Raw genomic sequence first — 14,336 nt, forward strand, 5'->3', positions numbered from 1 at the left:
AGGCAACAGATAAAAAAATTGGAAAACAGGTTGGAAGCCCTGAGGGCATAGTGAAAGGAGTAAGTGCAAACATGGGGAATTCAGATTCCTGAAACAGTACTTGGAATGGTGAAATCTGAGTTGATGGACATGTCATTTTGGGAGATAAGCAAGTGATTTAAGGAAAGAGAGTGAGAAGTTAACTCTGCAGAGGCTGGAGGGAATTAAGCAATTGAACGTTGTAACAGTGTTAAAAAGGAAAAGTGTTATAGAAAGAAAATTCTTGGTTTCTTTGCAGCCATTCTGAAGGTAAAATGGGCCTCTTCCAAAGGAATGTCTGTAAATAATCCAGACAAAAAAATTGTCTAATTGAAATCATTTGACTATGGACAATTTAGTCAAATTTGCTAAAGGAATATAAGGGGGTTCTATTGGAACTTAACTGCCCCAAATGTATAAAGGGATTGTAATCTCCTTCCCCCCCCCAGGCTCCATGTCCCATGCTACCCGCGGCTGGGGCTGCCCACCCCCAAGCTCCACGCCACCTGTGGCTGGGGCTGAGCCCTATGCTGCCTGGGGCTGGAGCTGACTCCTGAGCCCCACTGCCACTTTGCATCACCGCCCCCCCACCCAACGTTCCTCTGTGCCCCTCCAGGGGGGTGTGCCCAACTTTCTTGGTAAACTGGGCATTTGTTTGTTTGTTCTTGTCAACTGATCGGTTGGGAAGAGCAAACGGGATGCCCATTTGTGTCAAAAAAGAGTCAGGATGGCCAGGACAGAGCTTAAAAATGGGACTGTCCCGGCCGAAATGGGACGTATGGCCACCCTAAGCATACTTGTAGCTACACGCTGCAGTGAAAGGCAGGGTACATCCATATTGCAGAGTGCAGCTACGTAAGTCAGTGAAAGGCTCTGGCAGAAAGCAGACAGCAGGGGAGGGCTCCCGCAGGGTGTGGGGGCAGGCAACAGGACACTACACTGCTAAAAACAGCAGTGTAGACAAGGAGGTATGGCTTGGGCAAGTAGAGAATCAATCATGTAGGGTATGTTATCAGTTACTTACCCATAACCTTCTTACTATACTTGCCTAAAAAATACCACAGGTTTATGCATTACCTTTCACTTCTGTCAACTTGGGTTCAAATCCTGGCTTATGACACTGTAACCCAGGAACCCTCTTGCTGCCAACTGGCAGAGAGCACAGGGATGCGTAGAGTTTTACTGGCATCCCCTGGTTTGGATATATGCATAATAATTCACTAAAGGGTGGCATGTGAGGTCTTTACTGAGAGCCAGCAGCCTATTGGTCATGATAATAATTGCAAAATGTACGTAGAGATAATATTTAAGCAGTTGTGTCTATATTGAAAATTATGTTCTTAAGGCAGGTAATCAGATTATCTCCCTGTCTGGCCATTGTGTATTGTGTCCCCCAGTGCATACCCTACTTGCACTCTGAGACAAATGCTGACTAAGAAATTGCAAAATCTACAAGAAAGGAATATAACGGGGGAAAAAACAACCTACAGGGGGCGTCCTGCTTCTGAACAACAACAATGGATTGTCTGTAAATATATACGGTGCAAACAGGAACCCTGGATTAGGGCTGTCAGTTAACTCATGCGATTAACTAAAAAAAAATTAATCGCGATAAAAAATTAATTGCCATTACTCACAGTTTAAATTGCACTATTAAACAATAGAATACCAATTAAAATTTATTAAATATTTTGGATGTTTTTCTACATTTTGTATTCTGTGTTGTAACTGAAATCAAAGTGTATATTATTCTTGATTACATATATTTGCATTGTAAAAGATAAACAAAACAAATAGTATTTTTCAATTCACCTCATACAAGTATTGTTGTGCAATCTTTGTGTGGTGAAAGTACAACTTACAAATGTAGATTTTTGTTGTTGTTACATTTACAGGAGATAATACTGCACTCTTCTTATTTACAATATCACCAGAAAGTGAGAACAGGCATTTGGCATGGCACTTTTGTAGCCAGCATTGCAAGGTATTTACATGCCAGATACGCTAAACATTCGTATGCCCCTTCATGCTTCGGCCACCATTCCAGAGGACATGCTTCCATTCTGATGATGCTCGTTAAAAAAAATAACGTGTTAATTAAATTTGTGACCGAACTCCTTGGGGGGAGAATTCTATGTCCCCTGCTCTGTTTTACCCACATTCTGTCATATATTTCCTGTTATAGCAGTCTCGGATGATGACCCAGCACGTTGTTCATTTTAAGAACACTTTCACTGCAGATTTGACAAAACGCAAAGAAGGTACTAATCTGAGATAGCTACAGTACTGGACTCAAGGTTTAAGAATCTGGAGTGCCTTCCAAAATCTGAGAGTGATGAGGTGTGATGCTTGCTTTCAAAAATATTAAAAGAGCAACACTCCGATGAGGAAACTACAGAACCCAAACCACCAAAAAAGAAAATCAACCTTCTGCTGGTAGCATCTAACTGAGATGATGAAAATGCACATGCATCGATCTGCACTGCTTTGGACTGTTATCGAGCAGAACCCGTCATCAGCATGGATGCATGTCCCCTAGAATGGTGGTTGAAGCATGAAGGGATATAGGAATCTTTAGTGCATCTGGAACGTAAATATCTTGCGATGCCGCTACAATGGTGCCATGAGAATGCCTGTTCTCAATTTCAGGTGACATTGTAAACAAGAAGTGGGCAGCATTATCTCCTGCAAATGTAAACAAACTTGTTTGTCTGAGAGATTGGCTGAACAAGAAGGAGGACTGAGTGGACTTGCAGGCTCTAAAGCTTCACACTGTTTTATTTTTGAATGTAGTTATTTATTGTACATAATTCTACATTTGTAAGTTCAACTTTCATGATAAAGAGATTGCACTACAGTACTTGTATTAGGTGAATTGAAAAATACTATTTTTTTTTTTTTACAGTGTAAGTACTTGTAATAAAAAATAAAGTGAGCACTGTACACTTTGTATTCTGTGTTGTAATTGAAATGAATATATTTGAAAATGTAGAAAACATCCAAAAATATTTAAATAAATGGTATTCTATTATTAACAGTATGATTAATCACAATTAATTTTTTTAATCGCTTGACAGCCGTACCCTGGATCTTTCACCAAGAAGGCAAACTGAGAGTGTGACTTGTCCCATGAACAGAAGATCACAGCCAAGCCTGGCTGTAAAATGCTGGAAAGACTTTGGGTGTGCATTGCTCTGTAAGACAAGAAAGTATCTAGTTAAGTAACTCTAGGTTCTAGAATGTGTGTTATGATTCTATTTTACATGTCATCATTTTTTCCAATACATCTACGTGTTATCACTTGAATCTCTATATCTATAACTTTTATTTGTTTTCACCATGAACGTATCTAAGTGTTGTGAGTTAGACTGTGGTGTGAGGTGTAACTGGTATGCTGGGGTGCATTGCTTCTTGGAAGCAGCAAATCTGTAACTACTATAAGGCTTAGTCTACACTAGCAACTTATGTCAGTATAACTATGTCGCTCAGAACTGTAGAAAATCCACATCCCTGAGCGACACAGTTATACCAACTTAACTCCTGGTGTAGACAGAGTTATGCTGATGGGAGGGCTTCTCCCATTGACATAGCTACCACCTCTTGGGGTCGTGGAATTTCTATGCCAACAGGAGAAGCCCTCCTGTTGGTGTATGTAGCGTTTACAGCTCTTTAAGTGTAGACAAGCCATGAGTGTCAACAGGGGCTGAACACTCTGGGGTGTCTAGACACTCAGAGGGCTCAGGGGTTGGAATGTTCCTAGTACTAATCTGTATAGAGACAGTGGGGCCTGTGTAGGCCTAGAGGGGTGGGCTTGTGTTGTCTGTGGCCAGTGACACCAGCTAGGGAGCTGACCCTCACCAGGCAATCAAGGACACCTCATGCTAAGGGCAGGTGGTCGTGAGGTACTTCACAACCCTGGGTACTCTTAGGAAGCGTCACAGACATAACAAGAGAACATTTGTTTATGGACACATTTCAAATTAAATATTTAATTGCCTATGAAATACTTGACAGGTTTCAGAGGAACAGCCGTGTTAGTCTGTATTCGCAAAAAGAAAAGGAGTACTTGTGGCACCTTAGAGACTAACCAATTTATTCTCTAAGGTGCCACAAGTACTCCTTTTCTTTTTATGAAATACTTGTTATCTTTTAAGACTTCTTTATGTCCAACTACACTGTGTCAGCTGGTTCACCCCATCAGTTCATTGTCAATTCCTTGAAAAAATTAATTACATTTGTCAAGCATGATCACCCCTTTGGAAAAGTATGTCTAATTTAACGTGTTTGAACCTTTCCAAGTGTTGCCCTAATGCCTGTCCCTGTTCAGTAACTCTAAAATCTTTCCCAGTCTGAAAGCCAGAGTTACAGGTGTGGAAGTGGAAAAAGGGATAAAGGGATTTGGACGCAGACATCTTAGTTTTCTTAGGAAAAGAGCAAGAGTCAGGCTAACTCTATCTCTAATAACGCAAGACTTTAAGGCAGGGCCTGGGCAAGTGGGAAAAACTGTAAGAGATGCTGCTTTGACCTTGTGTTAGATGAGAAAGGAACACAGACTGTAGCAGGAACTGCTGAGAAAAGTAAGATATCAGGAAGGAACATGTATATTCAAGACGTGGCTGTTGATCATTATTGTATGCAACAAAAGGTATGAATGCTTGCCCTAATTATTTATCTGGCGAAGATCTGCCTAAAGATGGGGGACCCCCACTCCGACAGCAGTCTTCCCTTGCAATTGCTCGTAATAAAAGTGTCTCTGACTTGTTGCTGACAAATGCAGAGTGAGGACTTGCCTTCTTCCACACAGGTCTATGGTACCCTAGGTCTCCATTGATCCCGTTTTAAATTATGGCTGTTATATTAGTTTGCGTTCAGCCTGTGAGTATCTCTTCTGTTGTGAATGAAGGGTCTGATGTGTTTTAGTTTGTTCTCTACTATCATTAGAATTTTGGAATATGAGCAATCTGGTCCTGGGACCTGACTTAATTTGCTCTTTAAACACTGTCCCCTGCTTCCCTTCCCAACCCATTTCTTTGTTAAATTTCCCTAAGCGGGTCGGGAAAAAAAAAAGGAAAGGAAATGTATCTATTTCTGGAATGTCGTCTTCATTCTCTTAATTAGGCAATAATGAAAAATCTTTTAAACTTCCCAGAAATATGCAACCTGTAACACATTTCCCCTCAAAGTCCTTAAAAGGGCTTGTTCCATTTCACAGTCTTCATGGCACTTCGTATTTGTGAAATATTTTTGTGTCTTCAGTTTTTTCTATCCTCTTTTCATCTGCAATATTGACATTCCTGATCTTTTCTAAATCTCTAAGGCCAGCATCAAGAAAAATAGATATATTTCTTGTATCTTTTCTCTCTACCGCCCAATTTATTGCTATGTTTCATTAGCCATAAAACACGAGTCTACGTCCAAGATAACTGTACCAGATTTTTTGGCAATATTATCTGTACTCCTCTGTTTTCTGAATCAGTAATCTTATATCCAAATAGATAAAGGTCCCACCCTCTCACATGCAGGAAAACAGAAGGACAAAGATGATATTGCTATTAGAAGTTAACGTCATGCAAATTTATTAAGCTTTATTTTCAATTCCCACCAACTGAGGCCAAAATCTTGGTTCTGCTAATTATTTGACACCCCTTCATGGCTCACCCCTGCAGCACTGTCTCGAATAACTTTCTCCCAATCAGTCCTCAAATGGGGTTCTTGACTCCCTCTATGGATATCAATTCCCCTCAGGAGCTGACTAATTCCTCAACAGTTTTCTAAATTGTCAGACCTGCTCTTACATCCCCAGTGAAAACTGTTGCCAGCTAAGGTCACTTTGTATGTTCAGGAAGTTGATGTCACACCAGTCATTTTGCAGTACACTGATGCCAGCCATGACTGAAGAGGTCGAAGTCTGAGTGGCATGCTGCACTATGTTGGTACAAGCTGCCATGTATCCCAGAAGCTTCAGGCAGCTTCTTGCTATGGTGGTGGGAAACTGTCTGAGGCCTTGAATGACATTGGTCAGGGGCTGAAACCTCACTTAACAGGTATGCCCTGGCCTGGGTCAAGTCCAATACTGCCCCTATAGACTCTATCCTCTGGATAGGGGGACAGAGTGGACTTTGCTTTGTTTAAAAGGAGACCCAGGTTGACGAAGGTGGCCGAGAGGCCGAACGGGAGGACTGTGAATTGGTAGTGGGTGTTGTTCACCATGAACCTGAGGTACTTCCTGAGGGGCTGAGTGATCGCAATATGAAAGTATGCGTCCTACAAGTTGCGGGCGGCATACCAGTCTGCTGGATCCAATGAGGGAATGATGGAGGCCAGAGAGACCATGTGGAACTTGAGTCTCTTAAAAATACTTGTTGAGTTCCTGCAGGTCCAGGATGGGCCAGAAGCCGCCTTTGGTTTTCGGTATTAGGAAATACTGGGATTAAAAACCATCCCCCCTGTGCTCCTGAGGAACCTCCTCCACTGCCTCTAGAGAGAGGAGCGACTGCACCTCCTGCAAAAGGAGTTGCTAGTGAGAAGAATCCCTGAGAAGGGAAGGGGGAGGGGGATAGAAGGGCGGGAGGACACAGAATTGGATGGAGTGATAAAGTTAACCATATACATAAGTTATCTGTCAAGGTTTTTATACTTTGCCCTCCACTATAGTATCTGAGTGCTTACAGGTCCCAGAATCTTTAAATAATGTAAAGGAAGTAAATATATATATAAGTATGAGAGCTGGTTGATAAACTGAGAAAAAAATATCAAGAATTTTTTAAAAAAATCAAAACATTATGAGTGGCTTTATAGTTCATTAAAAATCCAGAAAAAAAATCATGAAAACTGTCAAATCTTTTTGTTAAAAATTTTCAAAATGTAATCAAAATTTTGAATAATTTCTGCCAGCTCTAATAAATATTGTTGAATGATGCCGGTTTGTCTCAGTTTAGCCACATGCAATGATTTACCTTTCACAAACAACAGGCCTGGATTCATTCTGGACAGGGCCCAATGAGGAACATGGCTGCCGAGGGGGAGGTGCTATAGGAATACTGGAATCCAAAGAACTTGTTTTCCGATGCAGAGTCTCCTGTGCTGGTGCTGCTGCAGAGACTTCATTGTCCACAGGACAGGATCCAGCTCTGCCATGGCTGACAGCTGATGGAACCTCAGGCCCTACTGCGCCCTGCAGGGCCATCTCTGCAGCTGCTTGCTCAACCTCCAGAGTTGGTGATGATGGAGGTGACACTCGGGGCTTGCGTTTGGTAGATGCTCCAGAAAGCAACTTGAGCAAACCTTTTTTTTCTTTCTGTTAAGCAAAAATAAAGAGTGTAAATTAAAGTCATTTTAAAACAAGAGATATTTGGCAGACAATGAAGAGCTGAAATACATTTTTTTAAAATACACGGTCACTTTGATCTCAGAGGACTGCGTTAACAAGGACAGATACTTTGAGACCTCCACAAAGTAATCATTTTGATTAAGTCTAGCAAACTAAGTAGCGTTATAAATTATTTCCATTAAATAAATGCCCTTGGCTGCAAAAGTTACTAGAGAAAGAAATGTCTTTTTCTAATTTCTGCTGTAAGAATACAGAACTGTTTTTTTAGTAACCAAAAAAGAAAAACACTTCTGCTGCAAAGGAATGTATGCACCTTCCTTCACTCAAGCAGGACCACCAATGGGCTAAACTCCTTCACTTATCTGAGAAAATGAACCCAGCCAAGTGATTGCCTTAAACGCCAACCACTATGCTTCAAAAGAGAGTTTACAGGGTGGAGAAGTCAGCTGAGGGCTCTTTAAGAGATAGCCATTAGAGGCTGAGAGTTTTGGTCAGAGGGGAGGATCCTGGGAAAGAGGAGACATTCCTCTGATACTGAGCAGGGAGGATAATCTGCACCACAGCCTGTGGTTTGGACGAGTGCCTCCAATTTTTCCTCCCTTATTCCCCACAAAGGAGATCTTGAATGGTTAGCAGAATTTTGCCAGGAGGGGAATTGTTTGTGTTTTGTGTCCTTGTTACAAGGGAGAATTGTAACCATTCTTTTTACCTGCTCAGACAGAAACCCCCGAAGACTACAGAATCATAGAAATGTAGGGCTAGAAAGGACCTCAAGAAGTCATCAAGTGCAGCTTCTTGCACTGAGGCAGGGCCAAATAAACCTAGACCATCCCTGACAGGTGTTTGTCCAATCGGTTCTTACAGAATCTCCAATTATGGGGAGTCCACAACCTCCCTTGGCAGTCTATTCTAGATCTTAACTACCCTTAGAGTTAGAAAGTTTTCCTAAAATCTAACCTAAATCTCTCTTGCTGTAGATTAAGACCATTACTTCAGGTCCTATGTTCAATGGACATGGAAAACAATTGATTACTATCCTCTTTATAACAACCCTTAATATATCTGAAGACTAACAGGTCCCCCCTCAGTCTTTTTTTTTAACAAAAATAAACATGCCCCTTTTTTTAAACTTTCTTGATTGGTCAGGTTTTCTAAACCTTTTCTCATATTGTTGCTCTCCTCTGGACTCTCTCCAATTTGTCCACATCTTTCCTAAGTGTGCCACTCAGAACTGGACACAGTACTCCAGCTGAGGTTTACCAGGGCCAAGCAAAGTGAGACAATTACCTCCCATGTCTTAAATACGACACTCCGGTTACTGGACCAACTTGTGTTGGTGAGAGAGACAAGTTTTTGAGCTTACACAGAGCTCTTCTTTAGGTCTGGGACACTAAGTCAAAATGTCATTGCTAAATATAAGGTTTGAACAGACTGTTTAGCATTTGTAATAAACACAACATGGCAACAACAACACTTTATACAGCACTCTTGTTAATACACACCAGAACGAAGTTAGCCATTTTTGCAACTACATGGCATTGTAGACTCGTTCAATTTGTGATCCACTATAACCCCCAGAGCCTTTTCAGCACTGATTTGTTCAAACCGCTTTTGCATTTCTTCCTTTTTTAAAGAGTTTGGCAGTGATCTTCTTACATAAACCCTTTGACTGAATAAGTTTAGGTATGTATGAGAGAACTCCCAAAACAGTAGATGCTCAATAAAACTTCAGTCTAAAAGACATTTCAGCCTAATCTCAGTTTGCTGCAAATGAAGTAATAACATGAATGCACAGTACCGGGTACCTCAATTTAAAGGTGAACAACAAAAATGATTAAGAGTAGCAGAGATTAGCCTGTGGGGAAATATTACAGTAACTACTTATGTATAGCTTGACAAAGCAGTGACTGTGAGGGAAAAGTTACAAGACAAATGTCTACAAGTGTTTAACCTAGGAGTTAAAGAAAGTGGTCAAAAGGGGTATAAACTACAAATAATATACTACAGTTAAAAACCAAAGGAAAATGTAATATATTTTTCCTCAAATGCAGCCTAATAGCAAGATCAAATAGGCAGGAAGAACCACTCCATGGAGAAAGGTGAAAGCTTGAGTTTAAAATTGAAAGTGGTACTGGAGAACACTGCAAGGAGCAAATTGTGCACGGGGAAGAAAATGGATTAATTGAGACTCTACTAAACACAGAATCTGGAAGAGAGCCATGCTTCTACAACTGACATTTTAGTTCACGATCTTTTTCTTGTTCAACAGAAATATCGTGAAATTAAACTTTTCATAAATGTCAATTTTCTCATTTAAGGTATTAACATAATGAGGGAAATGATCTTTATATTTTTTTTGCCATAAAATATTGAACTCTTTCTGACTTATTTTTTTAAGGAAATTGTACACACTAAATACATATTGATTTTCATTAAATATTAACTTTATTTTATTAGACTAAATAATTTATGTTCTCATAAATTTGTGTTTACAGGCTCACCTATCAACTTACAGAGGCCCACTGATTAGAGCTGCTGACCATGCAAGAGTCCCCTGAAGCATCCAGGAATCAGGTTACAGCTCCAGAAAGAAACACATAAAATATAAAGAATTCCAACAACAGAGCAACTGATCCCTCTGACCTGCAGCAATTCTCTTTCCTAATCCTGCTGGACTCTGTATCCTACTCTTTATCCCATCACACCTCTGCTCCAATATGCACCCACCACCCTAAATTATTCTCACAAGTATGGACTTGCCCTAACATACAGTTATTCAAATGAATGACCAACTTGCTCAATCTTCCATAAAAGCCCACTGTATGTTACTGTTAAATCATACGAAGACATGAATGTAAGTCTATTTAAAAAGTTCACGTGATAGAAGTGAGACACTGCCTGGGATGCAAATATAATGCCATGCCCACCTTGTTATCCTTGTCTGGTTTACTGACTGCAGTATTCCCACCAGCTGCTAAAGCATTTTCAGGAGAAGCAGGAGCCCCAAGGTGAACACTCACAGCTCTCCCACTCATGTCTCCATCTAAAGATGCAGAGGTGATGCTGGAAGAGTTTAAAGAAGCTGCTGCACAAGCTAGTGGAACATTTGATCGGCTGATATTCACAGGAGTGACGTAAGCAGCAGCATTTGAAAGCTGAGGCTGGAGCTGCTGGGAAGCAACAGAATGGTGGGGGATGATCACAGCTGCAGGAATGAGGCATGCTGAACTCTGAGCCTGTATCGGCATCACTGCTGCTGTAGGTCTTTCTTGGCTGTGTACTGCAACGAAGATACGGGGAGGAAATGTGAAAGGAAGGAAGGAATATATCATTATCAAAGACATATACACACTGAGACATTAGTCACGGTGATATAACAACTTATTAAAAAAAAAAGCTTCCCTCCCACCATCACCCCTCCAGTCATGAAAACTGTAATAATATATGTGGGTGTTATGACACAGCATCTCAACATTAGATTTACCAAACCAGAACAGAGAAAAAAAATTACCTGTACTGAGACTGTTGTTCTTAAAGACATGGGTGCAGATATATATTCCACTCACGTGTGTATGGGCCCAGCATATCAAAGCCTGAGAGCTTCGCCTAGAAGTAATTGTCAGGGCAGCACACGTGCCTTCTGGTGCCTCTTGGCGCCTCCCATCACTATTTAAGGTCAGCGCCACCCTGACCTCCTCAGTTCCTTTGCACCAAAATCCCAGACACAAGATTCCAACACAGAAGGGAGAGAGAGTGGGTCATGGAATACGTTTGCACCCACATCTCAAAGAACAACAGTTATAGTACAGGTAAGTAAGTGCTTTTTCTTCTTCAAGTGGTTGATGATGTGTATTCCACTCAGGTGACTCTCAAGCAGAAACACCAGGAGGTTGGGTTTGGACTATACTTAAAAATGACTGTAGAACTGCTTTTCCAAACCTTGTTCCTGATCTAGACGCAGTTATAATAGCAGAGTGTGTGATGAAAGTATGAAGTGAAGACCAGGTGGCAGCCCTGAAAATGTCCAATACAGATGTGTCATTGAGAAATGCAACTGAAGTTGCTTTGGCCCTGCTCGAATGAGCCACAAGTCTCTGTGATGGTGTGGCCTGAGCTACCCCATAGGCCACTGTAAATGCAAGAAATAATCCACCTGGAGATCATCTGTGCAGAAATCACTTAACCTCTCATCCAATCCACACAGGACACAAAAAGATGAGGTGATGGACTGAATGGTTTAGTCCTCTACACATAGAACTCCAAGGATCATCTCACATCCAGCAAATGAAGATGCTGTTCATCTGCATTTGAATGAGGCTTAGGAAAAAAATATAGGTAAGTATATTTGCTTAAGGTAAAAGAGTGAAACCACTTTAGACAAAAATTTGGGTTGTGGTCTTAAGGCTAACTTGTCTTTGAAAAACTGTGTATAGGGCAGCCCTGCCGTTAGGGTCTGCAGTTCACTTACTCTCCTTGTGGATGTTATGGCAATAAGAAATCTGCCTTTTGACAAAGGAAGGAGAGAGAACAAGTTGCTAAAGGCTCAGATGGAGGTCCCATGAGCGAAGCCAGCACAGTGTTAAGCTCCCACAAAGGAACCATTTCTTTACAGGTGGGAAAAGATAGACAACTCCTTTTAGAAATCTAACTACCAGGGAAAGAGAAAAAATTGAATTCCCTTGGATTGGAGGGTGGAATGCAAAACCACCGCTAAGTGGACCTTCACTGAGCTGACAGACAGACTTGAGGACTTAAGATGTAACAAGTAATTCAAAATGAATGTGGGCTAGCATCGGCTGGACTCCTTGAGCTAGTGCTCAAACTGAAAATGCTTCCGCTTGGAAAACAGGTAGATCTAGTAGAGGGTTTTCTATTATTAAGTAGGACTCATTGAACTGGGTCTGAACATCTTCCTTCCTTCTCATCTAACCATATAGCATCCAAGAGGATGCATCAGTAAGTCAGAAAGAAGGGGAAGAGACCTGGGAGACTGAACGGATAGACTTTTAAGGTCAGAAAACCAACATTGTCTTGGCCAAGCTGGTGCAACAAGAATCAGGTTGGTATGATCTAGCTTCAGTCTGAGAATTACTTGAGAGATGAGAGGGACTGGGAGGGAAGCATACATCAGGGCTGATCTCCAATTCCAATCACAGATGTCAGTTAAAGATCTTGGATTGAGACTTGATCTGGAACAAAACTGATGGCACTTCTTGTTGTCCCTTGTAGCAAACAGATCAGGCAGACAGAAAGTCCCATTCTCTGAAGATGCAGCTCCAAATGCTGCTCTTCAGAGACCACTTATGATTCTGGGAGAAATTCCTGCTGAGGGGATCAGCCAACTGATTCTGAGCCCCCAGTAAGTGTGTGGCTGGATAAGTGATGTCTTCTTTGATGCAAAAGAGTCAAAACTATATTGCTTCCTAACAGTGCTGGTTGAAGCAGGCTCCTCCCTGCTTGTTCACATAATACATTGTGGTGGTATTGTCCATAAGCAGGTGAACCACTGTGCCCTTGATCTGAGCTCGAAAGGTCCAGCATGCATTGTAAATTGCTCAAACTCCAGGATGTTTATATGAAAGGAGCTTCCTATTTTGTCCACAAACCCTAACCTTTCAAAGTCTCTCGATGTGCTCCCCAACCTATTGTGGAGCCATAAGTAACTATAGTCCTGGTCAGTGCAGGCTGGGCAAATGAAACACCTTCATATGCATTGCTGTGATGTGCTCACCACTCTAGGGACTCAACGAGCGCCAGTGGCACTCAGGCAGGCTTGTCCAACGACTGACAACATGGGAAACAGACCAACTTCAGCAAGTATTGAAGAGAATGAAGATGCAATCTCACATGTTGTACTACTGCAGCCATACGATCTAGTAACAACAGACAAACACGAACAGTAGTTGAAGCATGAGACCGGAGGGACAGACATAGGTGACGAATTGTCTGAAAACAATAGTTTGGTAGAAAAGTCCTTAAACTCAGAGTCCAGTAGGGTCCCAGTGATTATCGATTATTTCTGCTGGAATTAATACTGATTTCCTTTTGTTCAAAATCAACCCCAGTAAATCAAAGAGATGAAGTGTGAACTGGGCAGGAATGAGGACTAATGCAGTGTTCCAGGCTTCAGCTAGGCTATGCCTACTGTGAGGAGAGGCAGAGGCAAACCTTAAATTTTTAAACTTTACGAAGGAAAACCCAGAAATTCGTTAAGAACATAAATAATATGAAGTAACATCAAATACTTATGAGAATAATAAACTGTAAATTACCAACACAATAAAATAAATTTGTCAATACCATGCTGCGTCCCCCGAGAAGGAATTGTCTACTTCTCTCCCTGGCTGCAAAGTCTGAATTCACCTCTCATGTCCCAACTTCACCTCTCTCCAGCCTGGCAATGCTTCTTCAGTTGACACTACAAAGAGCCAGACCACTTTCCAACAGGCTTACCTGTGAATGAGAGTTCTTCACCTGGACCTACCCATTGACCTACTGCACCCAAACTGCATTCCCTCTGTTAGCGTCCCAGTGGTCAATCTCACTGTTCATACACCCTAGGCCCCTTGTCGCCCGGCTCCTTGGTCCTGGCCCTTCCAGGTCCTGCTTCCTCTAACACAGCTTCCTCTGGCAAATCCCCTTTTTACCCAGCGCTGCTCTCTTTTAGCCTCCTTCTTCTTTAATTGTCTTTCAGCTGCTTCTATGGCACTTCCTGAGCCTCCCCCCCAGCTTGAGCTGCCATCTCATTGGCTGTCTCTCTTGCCAGAATAGAATTCTGTGCTGCTGCATCATAGCTGCAGGCCCTAATACTACCCATCTTGGTTGAAACTGGAGCAGGTGCTAGTGCTAGGGCCAGGGTTACTACACTTGCGCTTCAGACTTGTGCCTCAGTAACCAATCATCCAGGTGAGGAAAGACATGAATTCTCATCCTGCTGAGAGAGGCTGCCACTACTGTCATGCATTTGATGAACACACGTGGGGCTGAT

At 41.8% G+C, this 14,336-nt stretch overlaps 1 protein-coding gene across 1 annotated transcript in view; it reads right to left on the minus strand.

The window, feature by feature from the left end:
- SH3RF1 (SH3 domain containing ring finger 1) overlaps positions 1 to 14,336 on the minus strand; it is a 150,004-nt gene that overhangs the window by 5,534 nt on the left and 130,134 nt on the right. Inside the window, exons 10-11 of the mRNA XM_048847681.2 lie at positions 10,276 to 10,628; positions 6,975 to 7,315 (exon numbers count right to left, since the gene is read on the minus strand). Of these exons, the coding sequence (XP_048703638.1) occupies positions 6,975 to 7,315; positions 10,276 to 10,628 (694 nt within the window). The remainder of the gene's footprint in view (positions 1 to 6,974; positions 7,316 to 10,275; positions 10,629 to 14,336) is intronic.

Source organism: Caretta caretta, chromosome 4, assembly GCF_965140235.1.
Source record: "Caretta caretta isolate rCarCar2 chromosome 4, rCarCar1.hap1, whole genome shotgun sequence".
NCBI lineage: Eukaryota > Metazoa > Chordata > Testudines > Cheloniidae > Caretta > Caretta caretta.